A 20,864-nucleotide genomic window follows, 5' to 3' on the forward strand; every position below is an offset into this window, starting at 1 on the left:
TCTGGAACTGGGAGGTCATAATCAGAACCTACGATCCACCCGCCTGTCTCGGAAACCCTCAATAGCGATGCAAATAGAACGGTGTCTTTGTTTTTCTCTCTCTGATGTGCGATTGATGGCTGAAGCAAATGGACAGTCCATATCAGACACCACTGCTCCCGAATATCTTCAGACCCTAGTGAGCCCACCTGCTCTTGTACCAGTCCGGATGGCCGTATTCGTCAGGAGTAGGACCGTGCTGCCACTGACGGCAGCGTTTGAGGCCGCTGGCGTTGGGGGAGATGTCTGAGTCCGGCTCTAAACCACGCTCTTCTGTATCGCTGGAACTCGCACATTTGATGTCTGAAGACGAATCCCAAACGCGGTCCCAAAACGGACGGGTCAGCTCCAACGAACTTAGCTCAGCCATCAGATTTTGTAGGCTCTGTGGTTCAAGAACCACATTGTCGTTACCCTTGATCAAAGCCCCAGTATTCTCTTTGTGCTCGCAGCGTTCAGCTAGAAGCTTCTGCAGTTGCTTGTTGGATGCACCGGTTTCGACCTTCCCTCTTTCCTGTGTGGCATCTGTGTTAGCCAAATACTTCAGCGCGCGCATTAATAAGTAGGCCTGCGGAGAGGCAGCCAGTGATTGGAATGCATCTGACCTACCGCGTCGATGAGACAATCCAGATAGCCCAGGGTCGAATTATTCCACGGCTTGATTGAGTCTCTCTCGATGACGCCTGCGAGATGATTGGCGAAGACATGGAAGGGTTTAATCTCGCATCTGTACTGGTCAACAATCCTCTGCTGCTCGCGGATGCGCTTCTTGATGTGCTCGGCGCCCTGCTCATTCATCTGAATGCGCCTTCGGATTGCCGTGTCCCCAGACGAGACTTTTTCAACTGATCCTCGAAGAATTCGCATGTGCAATCCCCATGAATGACCACATGGCTTACACGCACCGTTTTGACCTATGAACGCCTTGCAACGCACGATCGACGTACAATAACGCTGCCCAATCGGTATGTCGGCGCAGAAGCAATCGTCGTGGCAAATACCTATCAAAGACATGGTAGTTAGCTACGGTCTAAGAGGTCCCTAGATTGGACTTACTCTTATACTGCTCGTGGCCATCTCTGACAACAGTACAGTCGGGGTGTGAGCAGACAACGCTGGGTACATCTTGCTGCTCTGATTTATGGATCGCTTCACTGAGACACCGCACCTTCTCAAGCTCATCACACCGTAGCAACGCCTCTTTCAGATTTCGTTCTTCATCTCGTTGCAATTCGACGTTGCTCTGTGTGGTCTGACTATTCGCGTTAGCGGTGTCAACTGTTGGCCAGGCTGCTGCGATACGTACCTTTGAAATCTCCTTTGATGATCTTACAAGTCGCCACATCGCCCATCTCGACCAGTATAAATCCAAGGTTTCCACAGTACGATGTGGCGCCGTGATAGAAGGTCGAAAATGCATCAACATTCGTAACGCCTCGGCGGCAGATTTCTTCCAGCTGGTTCTGTAGTCCCGTACTTTACCCATCTCTTTAATGTTGACACCAGCGCAATGAGCAGCAAGGCATTGGAAACCTTCCGAATCGAAGCAATATGTGACGTCGGGTCCAACATGGAGTCCCGATATTGGATCGCGTTCCAGCATTTGCTGCAATTTTGCGTAAGTTGCACCGGGCTGGAAGGAAATGCCCCTGGAGTGGGTAAATCCAAAAACAATGTTCTTGGCAGCATTGCGGTGAAAAAAGGTGAATAATTCCTTCAGACAGTACGCCAGCATACCAGTGAGTCTTGCTTCGTCCAGTTTTAGCAAAATGACGATACCAGAAAGAACTTCTAGGGAACCAAGGCTTTCCGTGATTTTGGCTATGATGTCGTTATCTCGTGATACGCCGCGAATGTCGCCAATGCCCGGTGTGTCGATAAGCCGCACCAATGTGTTTCCCAGTGGAACTGTGTATTGCCCGATGCCTCGTGTAGCCGATTGACCTGGTTTTGCCTCTTCCTGGCTCTGCGGAGGACTGGCTGTGTAGTCGCCGGCATTGGGCTGTACGGAAATGACCTTCGGAACGTAGTCGCCCCTGACAAGGCGCTGCCTTCAGGACTAGTGTCAGTGAAGTCGAGATCTGAACAGTGGCTTGATGACTGACCAAGTGAAGGACGTAGGGATAACGCACTGCACTCTCTGCGATCTCAATGCATCATCGAGCGAATCGTATTTGATATAGTTCAAGATTGCGTTGACGAAAGTCGATTTGCCGACTCCTATCTGGCCCAGGATAAGGATGTTCAGCTCAGGAATGTCTTCGAGAAGAGAGGTATTGGAGCCCGAACAGGGCTGCTGTCCCCGAGCAGCTCCACCGGCTTTCATAGCAGAGCTTTGTTCGTTTCTGGATGTTGCGGGTTTGTTTTCTTGAAGGTGTTCGCCCGAACAGCCTGAAGCTTCTTGAAATGGATGTCCTCGTGACGGATGTCCTGCGCCTGAGACTTTCTGAATTCGTCCATCATGCAGGTTAACTTCAAATGGGGTCTGCGGTAAGGGCTTCCATGTTGTTGGCTGTTGGGTACTGCTAGATACCTGACTTGAAGGAGAGCCGGGCACGTCGTGTACCGGCTGCCTTCTCCCACCTAGATTTTGATTGATCCGCGGCGTGGCTGGGACGCTGTTGACTGTCAAAGTCGGATGATGTAGGGAGGGCGTCGAGGTCATCCGAGAAGCGGCGCCAGCACCATTGTCGACGAGACCACCTGAGATTGAAGACTGACCGCGGTCACCCAAGGGTGATCTAGTGAACGCTAAAGCAGCACCGGCGCTGCCAATGTGCCTTCCCGAAGTTGAAGAACGCTGAATTGGGCTAGCAAAGGATTGTTCGGTATAGGTAAAAGCAGCGCCAGCGCTGTTACCAATAAGACGTCGAGGAGGTAAAGACTGACCGGGCCTAGCCAAAATCGGTGCTGTGCGAGCAAGGCCGCTGTTGCTTCCAGACGTGAAGAGACTGGGGGTAGCTGAACCTGTTTCGGGGCGATGTCGTTGGGGATGTAAAGGAAGTATCCTTGGGGTTGTAGCGGTTGATTGTTGGAAGATGCCGTTAGTGTCCATGTTGTACTCAAAGAACTTATGAAGTGAAGCGGAAGGCGTTTCGAATCAATTGCTGTTGGGGATGGGTATGGGATGGTAAGAGGTGGTGGAGGGGATGGTGTATAAATGCGAAGTGCCATTTGGTATCTGTTGCAGGCCAACAGCCCAATGTGAGACTCTCATGTCCTAGACTGTTCGACCTCGAGTAGGCAATCCTAGACATCTGCCTCTCGAACATTTGAGCCGTCGCCCAAGGACAAAGAAATCAGGTCATTGATTTCGATTCGAGGCAAGAAACGAGACAAGAAATGATACAGGCCTTGGAATTGTCGTTTTCATTGAGACTGCTGAACTTCCACCTGGAGTCATAGCCACAACTCTTTCATGTCTTTCCCCCATACCTAAGTCCGGTCATCATGCGTTTCATAGTCCCTCCTTCTTTCAGTGCCTGGGGATCGCAAATGATGTTCAATGATGCTTGCTTGTGCCCAGTGCTCCATGCTGCCGGTACGAAGTCGTGATGCTGATGATCAATGCTCAATGCTCGCTGCTGCTGCCGCGGCAACTCGAACATACCAGACTGCACGTCCTCTCCAATCGCAGGTGCCCTGTCGCAAAAACCAAGCTCGTCTGAAAATCCAATGTACCAAACTTCGCCTTCGTGCAGGGATGATGGTATCGTAATGCAGAGTCGTGCGTATCGCCGATGTCTGGTATTCCTGCAGTCTCCAGATGGTCACATCTGATGGGTCATATATTCGAAACTGTCATCCTCTCAGCGGTTCTTGCCGTAATACTATCCAGCATTCTTCGCTGAGACAGGACGAAACGGAGTCGTGGAGGCTGAAGTCTTCGGCTTCGCCTGGAGCGGGCGAGCAAAGAACTGATGGTGCAGTGCGTCCTTCGGCTTGATACGTTTCTCAGGATCCAGCTGCAAGCACTTGTCAAGAAGATCCACAAAGACATTGTGCTCCTTGAGCTGAACGGCGTCCATCTTGTTCAGATTACCACCAAGGCGTGACTTCAGGTCTTTGCCAACGAGTCCCTGTGCAAAGTGCATAGGTCGGTGGATGACATTGCCGGTCATCTTGTCACGATCGAGGCCGTGGAAGGTGAAGGCATCGTCGAAGTACTTATCAGCCAACTTGGCGCGCTTGATGAGTCGATTTGGCAGCTTGCCTCGGCATTCCTGGATGACACGGAGCATGTTGTTGTTGTCGGAGCCGTTGAAGAGAATGCGACCCGCGTACAGTTCGTAGAGGGTGCAGCCGATAGCCCACATGTCGATCGCATAGTCGAAGTCCATGCCGAGAATGACTTCTGGAGCACGGTAGAAGCGTGACACCAAGTATGGCGTAAGCTCGGCATCCTGTTGCAAGGTAGCAGTACCGAAATCGCAGACTTTGATGAGGGTGCGCTTCTCGTTGACGAGGATGTTGTCGGGCTTGAGATCGGCGTGGAGGACTTCTGCGTTCTTCATGTGCTGCAGCGCGTGGAACATCTGGTAGGCGTAGAGCTTGACTGCCTCCAGATTAATGCCAACGTCTCGGCCGAACTTCTTGAGTACCTCGCGCAAGTCCATGTGCAGGCCTTCAAAAACAAGACATAGATGACCCTTGTGCGTGAAGTTGCCAAGCAGGCGGATGATGTACCGCTTGTCTTCTGGATCTCTCTCGTTGAGGCGCTCAAGAAATTGCATCTCCTTCTGGCCTGCTTTCAACATGGTATCGTTTCGGCAGGCAATCTTGATGGCAACTTTCGTGCCCGTGTTGGTGTCGGTAGCTCGCACGACAGTGGCGAAGGTGCCCTTGCCGACCTGTTGCTCAACCGCATATCTACCATTCAAGAGCTCACCGTTGATGATGCGGTAGTGACCGTCTGGGTAGTCCCAATTGTCGTGAAGGCTCTCGTCCAGCGCACGGGCCTGTTTACCGCCAGCTTGATGAATCGGTGCTTCGTTGGCTGCGAACATGTCGTCGTCATCATCAGCAAACATGTCGAAGTCGTCAGCAGACTTCTTTGGCGGTGCTGCGACAGTCGTCTCTTCTTGTGGCAGCGACTCCTGCACATGTTGCTGCTTGAATTCTGGTCGATCTTCGTCCATGTCTTGGTTCGGATCGTAGTCTGCAGCAGACTGGCCCTGGTCATCCATCGTGGCATTTACCTGTAGAGGATTCGCCAAGTCCACATCCTTCATCGTCGCGAACTCTGCCGGTGATGTTGGAGCTGAAGTGCTGTCTCTGGGAGTACTTGGAGATCCTACCGAGGACGGCGATGGTGGGGATTGCTCTCGGGATCCAGTCACACTCTCATGCTGTGGTGTGACAACTGCGGATGCCTGATTCGCCTCCAAGGTAGCGCGCAGAAGTGAATCGCCGATCGACGATGCTGCGTGCTTCTTCCTAATTGCTTCACGCTTCTTGCGGCGTTGCTCGATTAGCTCAGCTTCAGAGAGCTGCTTCTCAGGTTCCGCTTCTTCAAGTTGATCACTGCGCGTTACAACATCAGTATCTGTTGAATAGTATGGAGCTTTAATGTTCACTAACCTTGCCTTGCCGACGTTTTGAGATGCCGCCGCTTCTTGCTCTGATTGAGAAGATGACATCTTAGTATCAGCACGATCTCGTGGAGCTTGTGGGGTAAACTCGCGTTGAGCAGAAGGCGTGCTTCCACGTCTCTTGGATCTAGAATCATTCGAAACGTCTTGTTCCTGCCGGCTTCCTGGTCGGGAGGTGTTGTCAGCAGGTGCACGGTACGGAGATCTGCTCCTGTCGCGGTCACGATCGCCGTAAGAGTTGCGCATGTTGCCACGGCCGCGCCCATCACGGTCGTTGTTGTGGGGTCTACCGCTTGGGTGTGATACACGGTCTGAACCACGATGGTAGTTCGAGGCCTGACCACGTCCTGGAGGATCCTGGTAGACCTTGTGACGTCGCGTGTCTGATGCGCTCTTGCCGTATTGATCATCTTCGCGGCGGCGCTTCTGTCCAACGGTGTCCTCGACCTTGTCCTTCTCCTTGCTTGCGCGGTATGGTGACCTGGAGCGGGAGCGGTCGCGGTCATTGCGGTAAGGCGATCGGGATCCGTCTGGGCGGTAGTCGTCAAAGTGGGCTCGCGGGTTGAACATGACCGCATACTTGCGGTCGCTGCGATCGTAGCGAGAAAGGCGAGATGAAGACGAAGGTCTGGCGGACGGATCAACATTGGTGTTCTTGTTGGATAGTGCATTCTTTGTGACCTTCTCCTCGGCCTCGCTGCGACCCGAGTCGGACAGCGGCGAGAGCGAGCGGGGGCTCATCTTGGTAGCCGGCCTCGTGTGCGGTGTTCAAGACGAAGGCCCTGCGCGGGGGGTGTGCAAAGTGTTAGCAGATCGGTTCACTGCGGATGTGTCTTTTGCGCGTGGTCGTCGCGAACCAGCGTGGATGGTTTCTCACAGGCTGATAGTGCGCAGCGCGATGGCCGGGCGATTCCACCAGCAGTGACGCTGGCTCTTGTTGAGAAGGTTGAAACCAGTCAGTCAGTCGTGGTGCGAGAGGGTTGGTCTTGCTGTGAGGTCGAGCGGACAAAGTGAAGTCACTGAATTTCGAGCTAGTCTCAGTCAATAAAGTCGTGGTACGTAACATTCTACGACTTCCTAGTTCGGCAATATCACTGAAGTCATGGGCGTCACGTTACTGGTAGAAGGCAGAGGGGAGTCGATTGAAAGGCGTTCCAAGTTCTTAAACTGCTGCCTTCATTGGCTGCGGCTGAATTTCCCGCGAGCACAATCACATGAAATCGACGGGAACTGGCTCGCTCGAGAGCACCAGACGACGAAACCACTACTTCCTCTGGCATAGCATGGCTATTGCAACATACAGTGGCTAACGAATCGCATTCTTGTCCAAAAGGTTTCCACCCCTCCCGCGCCTCCAACGCCTCTCGCTATGCTTCTATGCACAATTCAATGCTGTTCCCCTTCCGATCCCATGCACCTATGAGGTGCGATAGGAGACCTGCAAGAGCTCTTCGAAGCCCTCTTCCTTATATCATATCTTCCTTCCGCATCGGCTTCTTGCCCTTGTCCCTAAACGTCCAACGCTTCTTGCCTGACTCTGCGCTGTCCAAGTACTACTTTGCATATTTGCCAACCCACTCTTTCGCGACCTTGTCAAATGACTTGCGATCGTTCTTGAACTGCTCAGCGATTCCAGTCTCGACGGCATCGTCTGGCTGCGGAGCGGCGAGCACGGCGCGGACCAGCTTGAGGACCTCGGCGATCTTGTTCGGTGGCTTCCATTCCTCGGCCTTGAGCATACCCAGACACATCGCGCCGCGTTCGTCGTTGGAGACATTGGGGTGGTAGATCTTGGTCTTGAATGAGAGGACCGGTGGCTTGAATGGGTATTCTTTGGGGAGGACGATCTGGATGTGGTATTTGCCGCCCTGTGATCGTGTCAGTGCTGGACTAGTATTGAAGTTTCAACTGACTTACAGCGTAGACCGAGTCTGAGGGACCATCCATGGTCACGTCCCATGTGAACATGTCCTCGGTCGGGGGTGTGATGATGCAGCCCTGCGGAGGATTGGTGGTGATCTCCCCGAGCTCCTGTTGAAGTGGTCAGTTCGGTAACACACATGCCATGTGCCTCTTTCCACCAACCTTCATCAGACGCTTGTTGCTGGTCATGTTGGCGGTGGTAGCGACCTTGATGGATGGTGGGTGGTGCGTCGCAATTGATGTCAGCGCGGTTGGGTGTATAGAAAAGTGCGAAGCAATACGAGAGTTGTGTGTTGTTGACAAGTGAAGAAGTGGAAAGTGAAGGGTCGAGGCAAGTCTGGCGCGCGCCAAACACCTGCAGCTGCCGCCGAGTGAAGCCTGTGTCGAAGCCTGGACGAAGGTTTGATGCCGAACACTATGACGATCCGCTTTCCTCGCTTCTCTTATCGATATGGCGAGCAGGCGCGATCCCTAAAATAGCTGCAAACCCGGCTAATTCCCTAATTAGAACTTATGTTGATTTCGAGATTAATGCTCTTTATATTCTTTAGTAGGAAAATTAGACTCTGCTTTTATCAGTACATAGTAGATAGGGGATCAATTCGAACAATTCGTCGGGCATCTCCATATCGATGTTGAGAGAAGCGGGCGTACGGAAGCAAAATTCGGAGACCAGCGTATCATAAGCGAATGTGGAATCTGTACGTGTAGCTACTGACTCTTCCAACTCTCCTCTTACTACTTCACGAACATGTCGGGTGATTTGCAAGTGGAATCTTTTCTCAACGTTCTCGAGTAAGACGATCCCTAGGAAGATGATCCATACGCCGACTGGAACCTCCCCCTGCCGTCCTCCTCCTCCTTCCTATTCAAATCTTTACAGTGTCACAGCCTAATTGACCTCACAGTCACCATTAATCGGCGGAGGCGTCGCGCTGCACGCAGGAGCATTCGCCGTCGCCGACGAGCCAGAGTAAGGCCTGATCTCGATATCAGCAGAAAGAGTACCAGAGATATCGTAGAGATCGATCTGCATGGCCTGCGCAGACTGGTAGGGAGCCGGGCTGTCAATGACGCAGGTGAGCTGGTCGTAGAACGTGTTGTAGTCGTAACTGGGAGAGTCGTCCCAGTTGGAGGAGGTGGATTGGGAATAGACACACATGTTCCTATCATGCTTGTTAGTATTCGTCACTACTCGCTTTCGTCGAATTTTAAAAGACGTACCAATCAAATCCGTTCTCGCTGTATCGGATACCGTCATAGGGGTATGGTGGATCGCGCTTGTCGAGTCCCTGGGCTCGTTTGACCTTTTCGGTCTCCTGCGCATAGTGCATGTGGTGAGTGATGAAGCCATCCCCAATGAACGCCGAGAAGTGCATTCGGTGTCCAGGGACTGGTTCGACCTCATACATTGGTCTCGGATGCTCGTACGCAGCATGATACATGTGTCCGACATAAGAGCTGTTTGGCAAGACGCTCAGATAATCGTGCAACGCTGAATCGATGGCTGAGCGTTTGTTAGGGCCGTTGAGGTTGGTGATCGTTCCAGTGGCCATATCGATGGCAGTGTTAGCAACGACAGAGGCCCCAGCGTGCTTGTAGAGATAACCACCCGTGAATGAGCAGATTGTCGCGATGGGTACGGAAATACATGCGAGAATATCATTTACTTCGCCCGTTTGAGCAGCTTCTGAACAAGCAACTACCGTGGCATAGATGGTGGTGATACCTGAGCCAGTTGCGGTGAGGAGTAGGGCCGCAAGCTACTGCGTCCCGTTAACAATCTCCCATAGGCGATACGTTATGAGTTGGAAACTTACCAGCGGAATGCTCAACGACACGTCTGTGTGCGGGCCGGTCAGCCCAAACTCCTGGTAGTTGCCCATTTTGATAGATCCTGGAGCCGTTGCGACTAGGTCAGTGGTGTTCGCGCTTTTGGGCGTGTCTTTCGTGATGGACCAGCTTCCGAAGGCCACCTCTGATGCACTAAGATATCCATCGGTATGGAAGACCGTGGAATTGCCCTGGCACTGACTGTCCGGGAAAAAGTTGACCGCGAGGCCGGGTGTCGAGTCCAAGACTTGTACCGATGGCAGCTCTCCGTAGTCACTGAGATCGTAGCACGCAATTGCCTGGGTGATGTTGGGGGCCATGAACGTGATGATGCCCGAGCCAGTCGATTCGGACATGAAAGCGACGCGGGTAGCCACTGCGAGCTGAGTCCACAGGGCCGCAGCCAGCACGGCAGCCCGTGTTCTTGGAGTTGGGACCATGTTGAGTTGAGTGAGTCTGGAGTGGGAAAGGATGATAGATAGGACTGGAAGGGATGTCGAGGTGCGCTGTGGCGGCAGGCACGGCATATTTATGTTCTTCCCAGTGACATGAACTCGTGCATGGACAATGGCCAATGGCCATATCACGGCTCTTCGTCGATACCTACTCCCCGTCCTCTCGTTATCTCGCATTACCAATACCAAGCTAAGAAGACCAACGCTCCGCTCATGGAGGATTCATGCGACTCCGTGACAAGTCGATGGTCGGGTCGTTTCTCCAGCGCGATGCGGCAGCGACGGCATCTCATCGTGCTGAAGGTGATGGCCCAGAGACAGCCATCAGCTCGAACACGTTCTCCCAACACCATGCCTTCCAGCGCTGCATTGACAACTGCCGAAAATACGGTAAGATCAATGAGGAAACGATCTGGATAGCTTGGTCCAACCCAGCCTTTGAAAAGGATCGGAGGAGCAAAATGTAGCATCTCCATGTCCCATTGTGGTCTGCCGATTATGCGGTCTTGGAACTTATGACTCTGGTGCCGACTACATCGCTGCCGTGAGAATCAATGACAGCAACCCTGAGTGCTACCTCTTCAACCCAGACACTGCTCCCTCGGGCGTGCAGTCTTTCCTTTTGGGGACTCCACCGAACTAGGTGCGTAGCCTTGCAAGGCTGAAATTTTTGCCGGACGGCAGCTGACTGGGAGCTAGATCCTGCCATGCGGGTTGCAAGATGTCTTTTGAAGAGGCAGAATGCATTGGATGACGGCGCTCTTTTCATGGAGAACACGTTAATCTGCAACGAGAACATAGTATTCTGCTAACAAATGTGTTTTGCAAACGATTCAAGTTTTGGAGGAAGAGGTGATTCATCTGCTGGGGGGATCAACATTACTGTACTGCTGAAACTTGTATTTCGACGTGCACTTTAAACAGACCTTTGTGCGCAACTCTCAGTGATCAAGTCACGCCCAACACCCCACTTTGCTCTTCGCCCAATGACAAGATGGAGATGCTACTCGCAAGACGATCTTGCTTTGCCATTCGCACGCTAGGTATCTGCAGAGGAGACGGGCTGTGTAAAGGATCCGTCACAAAAGAACGAAAGCACTCGATCTACGTCCTCTCACGACGGTACAGTCGCACAGGACCATTGCAATATGCGTCATTCCTCTCTAACGCTACAGTGGTGATGATGAGTTATACCCGCTTTGAAGCGAACAAGCTCCAATAACTTACAGTAAGACAAGCTAAGCAAGAAAAATTCGCTCACCTTCCTATTGCAGAACGCGGCCGAGCCTAGGGTAGTTCATAACTGCCTCGCAGATCTTCTCCAAGTGGAACCGCGGATCGCGTTGGTTTGGTCAAATCTTCTCGAGGGATGTTGAGTGGTTTGCAAGTACGCTCCCGTGACATGACCGTAGCGTGATACAAGGAGTGGGAACAACACCCTTTCGTCCCTCTAAGGGCAAGCTACGGAATGACACCGCGAGACCGTTCCAAATATTCGTTGATTATGGAGAATGGAGCTCCACTGCCTTTGCAGCAGCTCATGCTTAGCGTTGAACGCACTGGCGCTGCCTTTCGTCTGCTCGCTCTTGAAGGGCTCGGATCTGGTGACGCTCGCCGCTTGAGCAAGTCCGAACAACTTGCTCCGATGCATTTGCCACCGAATGAGGTGGGTCGACAATTTTGAGTGTGCAGCCCCAATTCTGGCGTGCTTCAATTGGCCCTTTCCTAACAATAACCAGTTCCCACTTTCTTTGCGTCGCTCGTGTTGTAAAATGGGCAGTAACATGAGTCCAATGTCGCACCATAGGCGTTTATCAATCCATAGCCTCATCGCGCTTAAAGCCAGCCTAATGTGGCACCATGCAAGGCTATGTGCTTAGCGCCGGCTTGCTCGGCACTTTCTTAGAACCCATTCGTCCTGAACGGCCGATGACAGCTTACGTTTCGCCTTAGTAACAGGTTGTTCACGTCGTGAGCGGAAGGATTGACCTTATTAGTACCTAGTCGAGGAAGCTACTGATGCGGGAAAGTAGGCCGTTCTTCAAACTATACGACAATGGCTAGCCAGAGTATTACGATAGCAAAATAGGAGAGCTAACGAGACCATAAAATTGGTCAGAATAGGGCAATTGCAACTTTGTTAGCAAGCAGAACGATATTCATAACAGCACACTAGAATTGAAGGATTGAAGTGTTGCGGAAAGTTGGACGATTGTAATAGTTTGGACAACTAGCTCAGCGGCCGAAAGACAATATCAAAATGAAAGACAACTACCGAGTGAAGGATGCACTGTGACGTGCTCTAGGTGGCGAACATTTTGCTCGTGCAAGTATCGGTTGGTTGTGCTTGCCCACGGCCGAGCCTAGCCTGCTATGCGTGCTGTTCTGCCTCACAGTCTCTCGCTTCCTCACGAGCTGGGCTATGAATCCCTGTCTTGGCCACTTCCACCTTGCCCCTAGTAAATTTACGATTACCTGGGAAAGCCTTCAAGAATCAACGCCGCTTCCTCATCGACAGCGGCACCATCTCACACGATGCGTTTCTCACGCTCAACAATCCTCGCAGCTCTCTGGACCTCCTCAACCTTGGTCGACGCCGTCGCCGACGGCACCAACTACGAAATCGACGCATACTCCAACGAGTGCGGCACCAACACCATCAACACGTTCAAAGGCATTGCAGATGCAAACGGCGCGACAAGTTGCTTGACGTTTGCGGCGCCGAGCTTGTGCTTCACTACGAGCGTTGGGCCGGACGTCAAGGGTGGTTGCCTTTTCGTACTGGCTGGCACCTCCGATTGCACCAACTCTACGACTGCTGCATCTTCCAATAACGCTGGCCAGACTCAGAATGTCACGGCTTCTGGACCTACCAACTCGGTTAAGATTGTTTGTCAGCCGAACCCGACTTAGAGGGTGAAATCGAGGATGAAGATGAGTGCGAGGATGATGGAGAAGGTAAAGAGCAGTGTGAGGACGAGGATGAGAGTGAGAGAGAGGGTTGGGGTGGGCATGTTAGGCGCTCCTCATAGCCTCGTTTCCCCATCCAATGCAGCGCATTCAATTCTAATACACCTTCTTCCGACTCGACGTGAAGCCTGAATTGCCCTGGAATGTGGTAGCCCTGGAGCTTGAAGCCTCCCGGCTTTGCTTGTATTCACCAGCAACTACGAGGCTGTGGAATTGATGCCCATGACGGTCGAGGCTTTGGACATGATACTGGGCGATTCGGGAAGGTCCGCAGTAGTTTCGGAGAACGAGGAGATAGAAGCCCCACCATCGACAGATCCTCTCAATAGAAAGAGAGAGGGAATCGACTGCTGCACGGCGAAAGGTGGTTTCGGTTGCGAAGCGAGTGTAGAGGTTGTCATTGCCAGCGGTTTGTAAAGTTGATTTGCCGAAGCAAGAGGGTCGAGCAGCCTTACTTTCTTCAAATTGTAGATAAGACTTGGACGAGCACGATCAGTAAACCATATTTTGCTGGAGCTTTGTGTTGGTAGAGAGATTATATCCCTGCGGTGGACATTGGGCGCTTTCCTCGCTTGTCTTATCGATATGGCCAGCAGACGCGATGCCCAAAATAGTTCTAGCCGCTGATCTAGCTAGGCAACCACCGCCCAATTAGAAATCGGACCTGTTTCAAGGAAGCAGCGACGGGCGGAACAACCACCGTCATCAAAACAATCTAGCATTGGGTTTTATCCATCATCATTGCACAATAATGCGAATGGTATGCTGGCATCCCTTGCCGGCCGAAATGAACATAAGGTTGCAATTGATGCGAGAAGCTTCGGCCAGGGGCATCGGGCGTCAATCACCAAGCCACGTGAGAGGGCGCAGCCTAGAGAGGCAGGTATAAATACTCCACGTCTTCCCGCCTCGCGTGCTCTCTTCTTTCTCTCGTCACCGCTGCAGTCAACACGCAAGGCCGCGCACACTCATCCAGTGTCGCGACTCTTGTCAAGCCCATATCTCTGGGCTTCCACATGCACCGCGCGTCGATCCTCTAACCCTCCAACCCTCACCTACTCGCAACGCTCATTTCCCGCCTCCGACACTCCCATCACTCGTTTGGAAAAGAGACGGCGCATCTGCCCACCATGTTCAAGCGGTCGTTCGCCTCGGCGAAGGACAGGGCCGGCAAGGCGCGGAAGATATCCAAGCGCTCGTTTCGAGACGATGCCAAGCAGAGGTTGCGCGAGCAGTTGAACAATGCCAGTCCCGACACGTCGCCTTCGATAGGCGGGTGTTCCCCCAAGCTCAATACTGCGATCGTTACGATTGCAGTGGGCAAGGACCAGCGTTTGTTTGCCGCGCACGAAGATGTGCTTGCACGCTCGCCTTGGTTCGCCGAGGCCTGTCGTGCGCAGTTCTTCGAATCCCCTGGCCAGCGGCGTATCTCACTTCCAGACGATGAGCCAGAGGTTCTCAGTGCCGTTCTCGAGTTCCTCTACAAGGGCGACTACTACCCGCGCTTGCTGCATGACAGGTGTGTTCGCCATCACTCAATGTCAAACGATAATTGTGCTAACATCCCGTAGAAAGCGCAACACGTGGTCGCTCGAGGATGGCCAAGAACCGTCAACCATCACCTCCATGTCTCCCCGCATGGAGTCCGACCCGAAGAAACTCGGTGGCCTTAACGAGTTCGCGTCAATCTACCATCACGGCGTGGGCGACTACATCCTTCGGGATACGGCCGTCTACTGCACTGCCCTGAAGCTTCAACTGCCAGACCTGCAGCGCCTTGCTCTTCGCAAGCAGGGTCTGCAATCTGGCATTGACGTGGCCACCATACTGCGCAGCGCACGCTTCGCTTATGCGAACACGCCCGCCAGCGACTCGCGCCTCCGCGCCCACTATCTCGCACTCATCATCCGCAGCCGCAAGACCTTCAAGCGCAGCGGCACAATGCAGATGGAGATGGAGAAGGGCGGTACGCAGTTGTTTTTCGACCTCTTCGTCGCCCTGTGCAACCACTGCGACGACATTGCGGAGCTTGGGCAAGTTTCCCCATCTCCTACTTGTCTCTGCTGACAGTAATCGACCACGTAATGTAGGATGGTCAATTTCGTAAGGGGATGTTGTTGTAGATGCTTTCTTCGTCACGGCTGCTGACAGGCCACACCTGTACTGACTCTTTCTCATCAACAGCACCGGCCGCTCTCCACAACTCGACAAGTGATCGCACATCCCACGAAGATCTCACTACTGCTCGGAGTAAACCCCACCCCACAGAATGGACGAATTCGCATCTCCCCTCAAAAAACAAAATCCAAAAACAACCAAACTGCACGAAGTCTTCCGGTAACTCCAATTCAAGATGGTACAAGCACACCGATTGCTCCGAGCTAGCTGATCTCAGCTCTCACCTCTATCTTTTGGACGGCGCAGGGTTCATTTCACTTCTCACACAGGACATCGGTTAGCACGTACATCTTTCGAACTGGGACGGTCGAACGAAGTAATTTGGCGGATGGCGGGTGTTGGGGAACAAGCGAGACGAAGGACACTCATTCTCGGGGCACTCTTGCCGTCCTTTCATGCGATGTTTCTGCTTTTCGCGCTGCCATCACCCTCATAGTCAGCTTGCTGGGAGGGTGCCCTGGCGAGTCTGCTGGTTTTCACACATCAGTTGGGCGAGCGACTGCCTTCGCTACCAAATCTCCTTTGCGAACTGTGCTTTATGTGATGTTTTTCTGGATTCTCTGCTTTACAGACTGACCAACACCGCCGCGGGGGAAACTACCAGCTAGTTCTGGTTTGTTTTCTTTGCTGTGCGAAGGCGCTCGACTGGTTTTGAGCGCGGACAAGATTGGAATTGGCACCCACCCACACACGTTGCAGAATGGTCTTTAGCGGGAAGGGGAATGTTTGAGATGAGAGAATGTTGTGCGTAGGTATATAGTGAATGTGGAGACGTGGCTGCCAATGCTTTTCTCTTTGGTCTCAGCATGTGAGTCTGTGACTGTTTGGGAAGGAGCGGTTGACATGTGAACAGGCGCTAGGGAAGTCGCGAGCGGAGACGCTAGCTGGGATCTTCCGCGTGCTGGCCTTTTCGTGACTTCACCTCCTTCTTTTCGCCGCAAACACACCTCGCGCTCGCATCCCTCCACGCTTCATCCGCAGACCTGGCCTCTTCGTCAAGATGGCAGAGCCGCATGCCGACGACCCTCCGGAGGACCTCGAGTCGGCTCTCAAGCAAAACCGAGCCCTGCGACAAGCACTCGCCGCTCACGCCGATCGTATCCAAGAACTCGAACGTCAAAACCAGCAGCTTCAGCGGCAGACACAACAACCGGACAACTCCGCCACCTGGCTTCTTGACCGGGCAATCCAGCGTGACCGCGATGGCCTGCTGGATGATCTGGATGACCTCGATGCCTTTGATGAGCCACAACCAACACCGCTCGGCGGCAAACCCCTCAGTCTCGAAGCACGGACAGCATTGGTTGCCGAAGTCGTCAGGAAGGGTTGCTTCAGGTTCTTGGACCTTCCGCCTGAGATTCGCAATAGAATCTATGCTCTGGTTGCAAAGGATGCGTTCTCGGTTCCATGCATGCTAGCATATGTTCCTTCCTGGAAGCGCCGTCTTGACAAGCTCGAACCTGAACTGGAGGAGCAATACATAAATCACGAAATTCGGTGTGCCGAAGAGCCATTTCGACTTCTGATGTTGAGAGTGTCTCGCCAAGTTCATGATGAGTGCCGGCAGATCTTCTATTGCAACATGTCACTGGACCTTTCCAACATGTATCTTCCGTCTACATCCGGAATGATGCTGGACCTGATCGCTTCGCCTTTCAGCAACAAGTTGCAATTTGTTCGCCATGTAGAACTGGAGTCGAATGCCGCCCAGTATGTCCTATTCAATGCGAGGAGTAGCAGCGACACGGAGTTCTGGAGGGGACTTTGGGAAACGGACTACAACACCCCCTCGATGTCGTTCAGGAGCATGAACCAACTTCGCACGCTGCTTTTCAATCTCGAAGCAGTCACCATTTACGAAGGTCCAGACCACATTTCCTATCACGACAGCCCGTCCATCGGTTGGAATGTAGTGTTTCTCCTCTCTCAAAAGACTGGGCTCTGTCTGGAGCGACTCTACCCACGCCTGAACGATATTGTCACAGTGAATAACTACGGGTCCGAGAGAATTCGAAAAGCAGGCCCGCGAGAATGGGAGCTCCATTATTCGCGCGAGAAGATACCGAGCGAGACCAGACATGACAGTCAACAACTTCCCGGGAGTGGTTTGTGGACACGGAGACGGCCTTATGCACTCCGCAACCATTGCGAACATGGCGGACACCGACAATGCGGATGATTCCAAGCGAGAATTGGACAAGAGTGGAAATCGCAAGCGGGTGGAGTAGACCAATGTGTTTGCATCACATACTTGCTGAGTGCTGTGAAGATTCGAGGTGGAGGATGAACAGAAAGTTGTCAAAGAGCGCTGTCCTTCTTCGCGAGCCTATATCAGAAAGTCGTCCTGCAAACACTACGGACTTGGTGGTGTTCAGCAGGAAGCAGAACGCACAGGCCACTATGAAGGAATGCCATCTTTCAAACTCTCAAACAACCTCACTTCTCCTCCATCCATCTTTTTCATCTTGTTTGACCTCTGATACTGATTCGCAAAGACGACCAGACCAGCTATTGGAAGCAAAAGGATATCCAGGTTCAAGCGACCGATAATGAGCCACCGGTGCTGGCGACCCGAGCGGCCTGGCCTTCAATGCCCATCTTAAGTTCATCACACAATATATTGACCCAATGTGCCGGCGGCTGGACCTTCATATCGGCGAACTCTTGAACCGAAGTCGAGACTCTGGACACGAACGCCGCCGTTGCACAACACTGCGTCATGTCTGCACCTGCGGAGTTCGGCCTTGGTTGCCTGAACCTGAACATCCCACCTCTACCAGCCTCTACCATTCTGTACCTGCAGCAAAGCGGCGCAAAATGCGAGCACAAGAACACCACCGCATCACGCGATGCGGATAGTTCTTATCAGCTTCTGGTCTTGGCTTGCATGGGAGACCCCGCCCTGGAGCATTTCGACGTCTTGGCAAAGCACGACAGCGATGTGACCTTCCCATTAGGTCTGGCCATCTCCGTATTGTCCACGCGAAGACGATCCGCTAGGCCAACCGCGCCATGCCTGATGTAACTGCGTCGCCGTGCGCGACTGGCGTACAAGAAGTGTTTGGCCGCAGCTCTTCTGTCCTGCGAGAAGAGCTTGTTCCTGCTTCGAAGCACTTTGTCAAGTCTTGGTGAAGTGGAGAAAATGGCGGTGATGAGGTTGCTGAGTGCTTTGGCACTTGCTGTGCAGGTGGTACAGAGCATTACTCCAGAGTGAGCCTTTAAAAGCATCGCAGGATGGGCAAGCATTGACAAGAAACTACAGACAGATGATCTCTGCACCTCGATACAGCGGCGCCAGTCCAGATCCCAGCGGTACATGGGCAGTCTACAGCTCTACCAACTATTCCTTCGAGGACCACGAGTCATCGTCCACATGGAAGCTCATACGCCTTTCAAGCGGAGAGATCACAGATCTGCCGCTCAATTCAAGTGAGGTCTCGGAGATTGTCTGGGTTGGACCAACGAACACGAGCGTCCTTTACATCAATGGCACAAACGAGGATGTTCCAGGTGGTGTCACGCTTTACACGGCCGATCTTGCGGATTCGCCGATCAATGCGTATGTACATGCATTTGGTTTTGAGATTGACGGTATTGGCTAACACTTAGCAGTACACTAGTTGCATCCCTGGCTGCACCATTCAGTGGATTGAAAGCTGTCTCAACAGAGTCCGGCAACATCAACTTCGTCGTGAGCGCAAAGGCATACGCCAACAATGGCACCGCTTGGAATGAAGAGCTTGCCAGCACACCACAAACCACCGGTCTCTTGTACGACAGCATCTACGTGCGTCACTGGGACGCGTATGTCACTCAAGAGCGGTACAACGTCTTCTCTGGATCTTTGGTCAGCAATGGCTCAGGACTTCATCTGGCTGCACCACCAAAGAACCTGGTGCACGGCTTGAATTACACCGTGACAAGGCCAGAGTCGCCAGTCGGGCCATACTTCGACACCGGCGACTACGAGCTGAGTCCCGATGGCTCGCAAGTCGTATTCTTGACGAAGGCCCCGGAGCTGCCGAAAGCCAACAACACTGCCAGCTACCTCTATTTGGTGCCTCACAATGGTTCATCTTTGCCAGTGGCTATAAATGGTCCCAACGGCACTGCTCCTGAAGCGGCCAAGGGAGCCTCAGGCGCTCCAGAGTTCTCACCAGACGGCAAGAAGTTGGCATACCATCAGATGGACGGCGTGTCTTACGAATCCGACCGGGCCAAGCTGTACGTCGCTGATTTGGAGACTGAGGAGATCACACCTCTTGCCGGTAACTGGGATCGATCAGCGTCCACGATCAAGTGGTCTCCAGATTGCAATGACCTGTGGGTTGCTGCAGATTCGATTGGATCCACCCGCCTTTTCGTGATCCCAGCAGACGCATCCGCAGACTTCCAGCCGACGAACATCACCGATATTACGTCTGTGACTGACTATTACATCCTCCCTGACAACACGGCTCTGGTCAACGCCAACTCGGTCTGGGCATCTTGGCTTCTGTACACTCTTACCCCTGGAGGAGAGTCGAGCTACCTGTACAAATCGAACGAGAAAGACGCCAACTTGGCCGGTCTCGGTCCTGAAGATATTGGCTATTTCTGGTATAACGGCACTCTCGGCGACTCGCAACAGGCGATCATCGTGTACCCTGAAAACTTCAACTCCAGCAAGGTCTACGACCTGATCTTCTACGTCCACGGCGGACCACAAGGATTCACCGGCAACCAATGGTCGACTCGCTGGAACCTGAAGACATGGGCAGACCAAGGATACGTTCTTGTCGGACCAAACCCAACCGGCTCAACGAGCTACGGCCAGCTTTTGACTGATCGTATCCAAGGCAAATGGGGCGGTTGGCCATACGAAGATCTTGTCAACGCTCACACCTACGCCTGTGAAAATCTGCCATACGTCAACTGCAGCAATGCTGTGGCAGCCGGTGCCTCATATGGTGGCTACATGACGAACTGGATTCAGGGCCACGACCTCGGCAACGAGTTCAAAGCCATTGTCGGCCACGACGGCGTTGCAACGACATACGCCGACTACAGCACCGATGAACTCTGGTTCGTGAACCACGAGTACAACGGCACGGTCTGGGATCCACGCAGTCGCCCCGTCTACGCTGAATGGGACCCTCTGAAGCACGCGGAAAACTTCTCCACGCCTCACTTCCTGGTCCACAGCGAGATGGACTACCGCCTGCCAATCAGTGAAGGCTTGGCCATGTTCAACGCTCTCCAAGTTGTTGGTGTCCCGAGTCGTTTCCTGACATTCCCAGATGAGACGCACTGGGTGTTGAACCGTGAAAACAGCCTGTTCTGGCACCAGGAGATCTACAACTGGATCAACTACTGGACCGGCAAGATCGATAGCTTGGACGACAAAGCTATTACCCAGTAAATGTCCTGACTAGTAGCCGGGAACGATGTATATGAAGAATGAACAATCTTTCACCTCACACTGCAGCGGTCAACTACTCGTCCTCCCTCGCCATCCTATCTCTCTCTTGCCCTAACATCACCATCCTCGACAGCATCAAGCGATGTTGTTAGCAATGATATGCTTTGCTTGACGGTTGGATCAATCGGCATGCTAACTAAAATTGGCATCTCTTAGCGCAGGGATCCCGATCCTACAAAAGCTTCCTGCTTTGCCCTTAGCTGGGTGTGGATTCCGCCATTACGCCAGCACAAGCGGAATAGAAAGCCGCATCTCGCTCATGTGTAAGCATGGCCTCTTCGTGCAGCTGAGAGAGAGATATCTCGACACAGGGTCTCTACGGATCCGTACTTGCGTGTAAGAGTCTCGCGGTAAGCCATTCTGCGTAGCTGAATGACACTTTTCGGGGCATTGAAGTCGGGTATTTGTCAATGG

The 20,864-nt window shown here is 52.8% G+C and overlaps 8 protein-coding genes across 8 annotated transcripts; 4 read left to right on the top strand and 4 right to left on the bottom strand.

The window, feature by feature from the left end:
- Window positions 1-175: 175 nt before the first annotated feature.
- M409DRAFT_24012 (uncharacterized protein) lies at window positions 176-2,365 on the bottom strand (the record flags this gene model as incomplete). The annotated part of the gene is made up of 6 exons (XM_033807047.1): window positions 176-553; window positions 649-884; window positions 939-1,040; window positions 1,096-1,291; window positions 1,346-2,090; window positions 2,145-2,365. The coding sequence occupies 6 exons, from the start codon at window positions 2,363-2,365 to the stop codon at window positions 176-178; spliced, it is 1,878 nt and encodes a 625-aa protein (XP_033666613.1).
- A 1,504-nt stretch (window positions 2,366-3,869) lies between these two features.
- M409DRAFT_24013 (uncharacterized protein) lies at window positions 3,870-6,371 on the bottom strand (the record flags this gene model as incomplete). Its single annotated transcript, XM_033807048.1, has 2 exons — window positions 3,870-5,562; window positions 5,620-6,371. 2 exons carry the CDS (start codon window positions 6,369-6,371, stop codon window positions 3,870-3,872), a joined length of 2,445 nt encoding a protein of 814 aa, XP_033666614.1.
- Window positions 6,372-7,183: 812 nt separating this feature from the next.
- M409DRAFT_67087 (uncharacterized protein) lies at window positions 7,184-7,742 on the bottom strand (the record flags this gene model as incomplete). Its single annotated transcript, XM_033817251.1, has 3 exons — window positions 7,184-7,498; window positions 7,548-7,661; window positions 7,716-7,742. The coding sequence occupies 3 exons, from the start codon at window positions 7,740-7,742 to the stop codon at window positions 7,184-7,186; spliced, it is 456 nt and encodes a 151-aa protein (XP_033666615.1).
- A 618-nt stretch (window positions 7,743-8,360) lies between these two features.
- On the bottom strand, window positions 8,361-9,826 carry M409DRAFT_55608 (uncharacterized protein; the record flags this gene model as incomplete). Its single annotated transcript, XM_033813044.1, has 4 exons — window positions 8,361-8,428; window positions 8,460-8,719; window positions 8,778-9,316; window positions 9,374-9,826. The coding sequence occupies 4 exons, from the start codon at window positions 9,824-9,826 to the stop codon at window positions 8,361-8,363; spliced, it is 1,320 nt and encodes a 439-aa protein (XP_033666616.1).
- Window positions 9,827-12,376: 2,550 nt separating this feature from the next.
- On the top strand, window positions 12,377-12,754 carry M409DRAFT_24016 (uncharacterized protein; the record flags this gene model as incomplete). Its single annotated transcript, XM_033807049.1, has 1 exon — window positions 12,377-12,754. One exon carries the CDS (start codon window positions 12,377-12,379, stop codon window positions 12,752-12,754), a length of 378 nt encoding a protein of 125 aa, XP_033666617.1.
- A 1,187-nt stretch (window positions 12,755-13,941) lies between these two features.
- Window positions 13,942-15,026, top strand: M409DRAFT_67088 (uncharacterized protein; the record flags this gene model as incomplete). Its single annotated transcript, XM_033817252.1, has 3 exons — window positions 13,942-14,330; window positions 14,383-14,844; window positions 14,996-15,026. The coding sequence occupies 3 exons, from the start codon at window positions 13,942-13,944 to the stop codon at window positions 15,024-15,026; spliced, it is 882 nt and encodes a 293-aa protein (XP_033666618.1).
- Window positions 15,027-15,989: 963 nt separating this feature from the next.
- On the top strand, window positions 15,990-17,168 carry M409DRAFT_55611 (uncharacterized protein; the record flags this gene model as incomplete). Its single annotated transcript, XM_033813045.1, has 1 exon — window positions 15,990-17,168. One exon carries the CDS (start codon window positions 15,990-15,992, stop codon window positions 17,166-17,168), a length of 1,179 nt encoding a protein of 392 aa, XP_033666619.1.
- A 1,087-nt stretch (window positions 17,169-18,255) lies between these two features.
- M409DRAFT_55612 (uncharacterized protein) lies at window positions 18,256-20,390 on the top strand (the record flags this gene model as incomplete). The annotated part of the gene is made up of 2 exons (XM_033813046.1): window positions 18,256-18,548; window positions 18,602-20,390. The coding sequence occupies 2 exons, from the start codon at window positions 18,256-18,258 to the stop codon at window positions 20,388-20,390; spliced, it is 2,082 nt and encodes a 693-aa protein (XP_033666620.1).
- Window positions 20,391-20,864: the final 474 nt, after the last annotated feature.

The sequence above is a fragment of the Zasmidium cellare genome, assembly GCF_010093935.1.
Source record: "Zasmidium cellare ATCC 36951 unplaced genomic scaffold M409scaffold_21, whole genome shotgun sequence".
NCBI lineage: Eukaryota > Fungi > Ascomycota > Dothideomycetes > Mycosphaerellales > Mycosphaerellaceae > Zasmidium > Zasmidium cellare.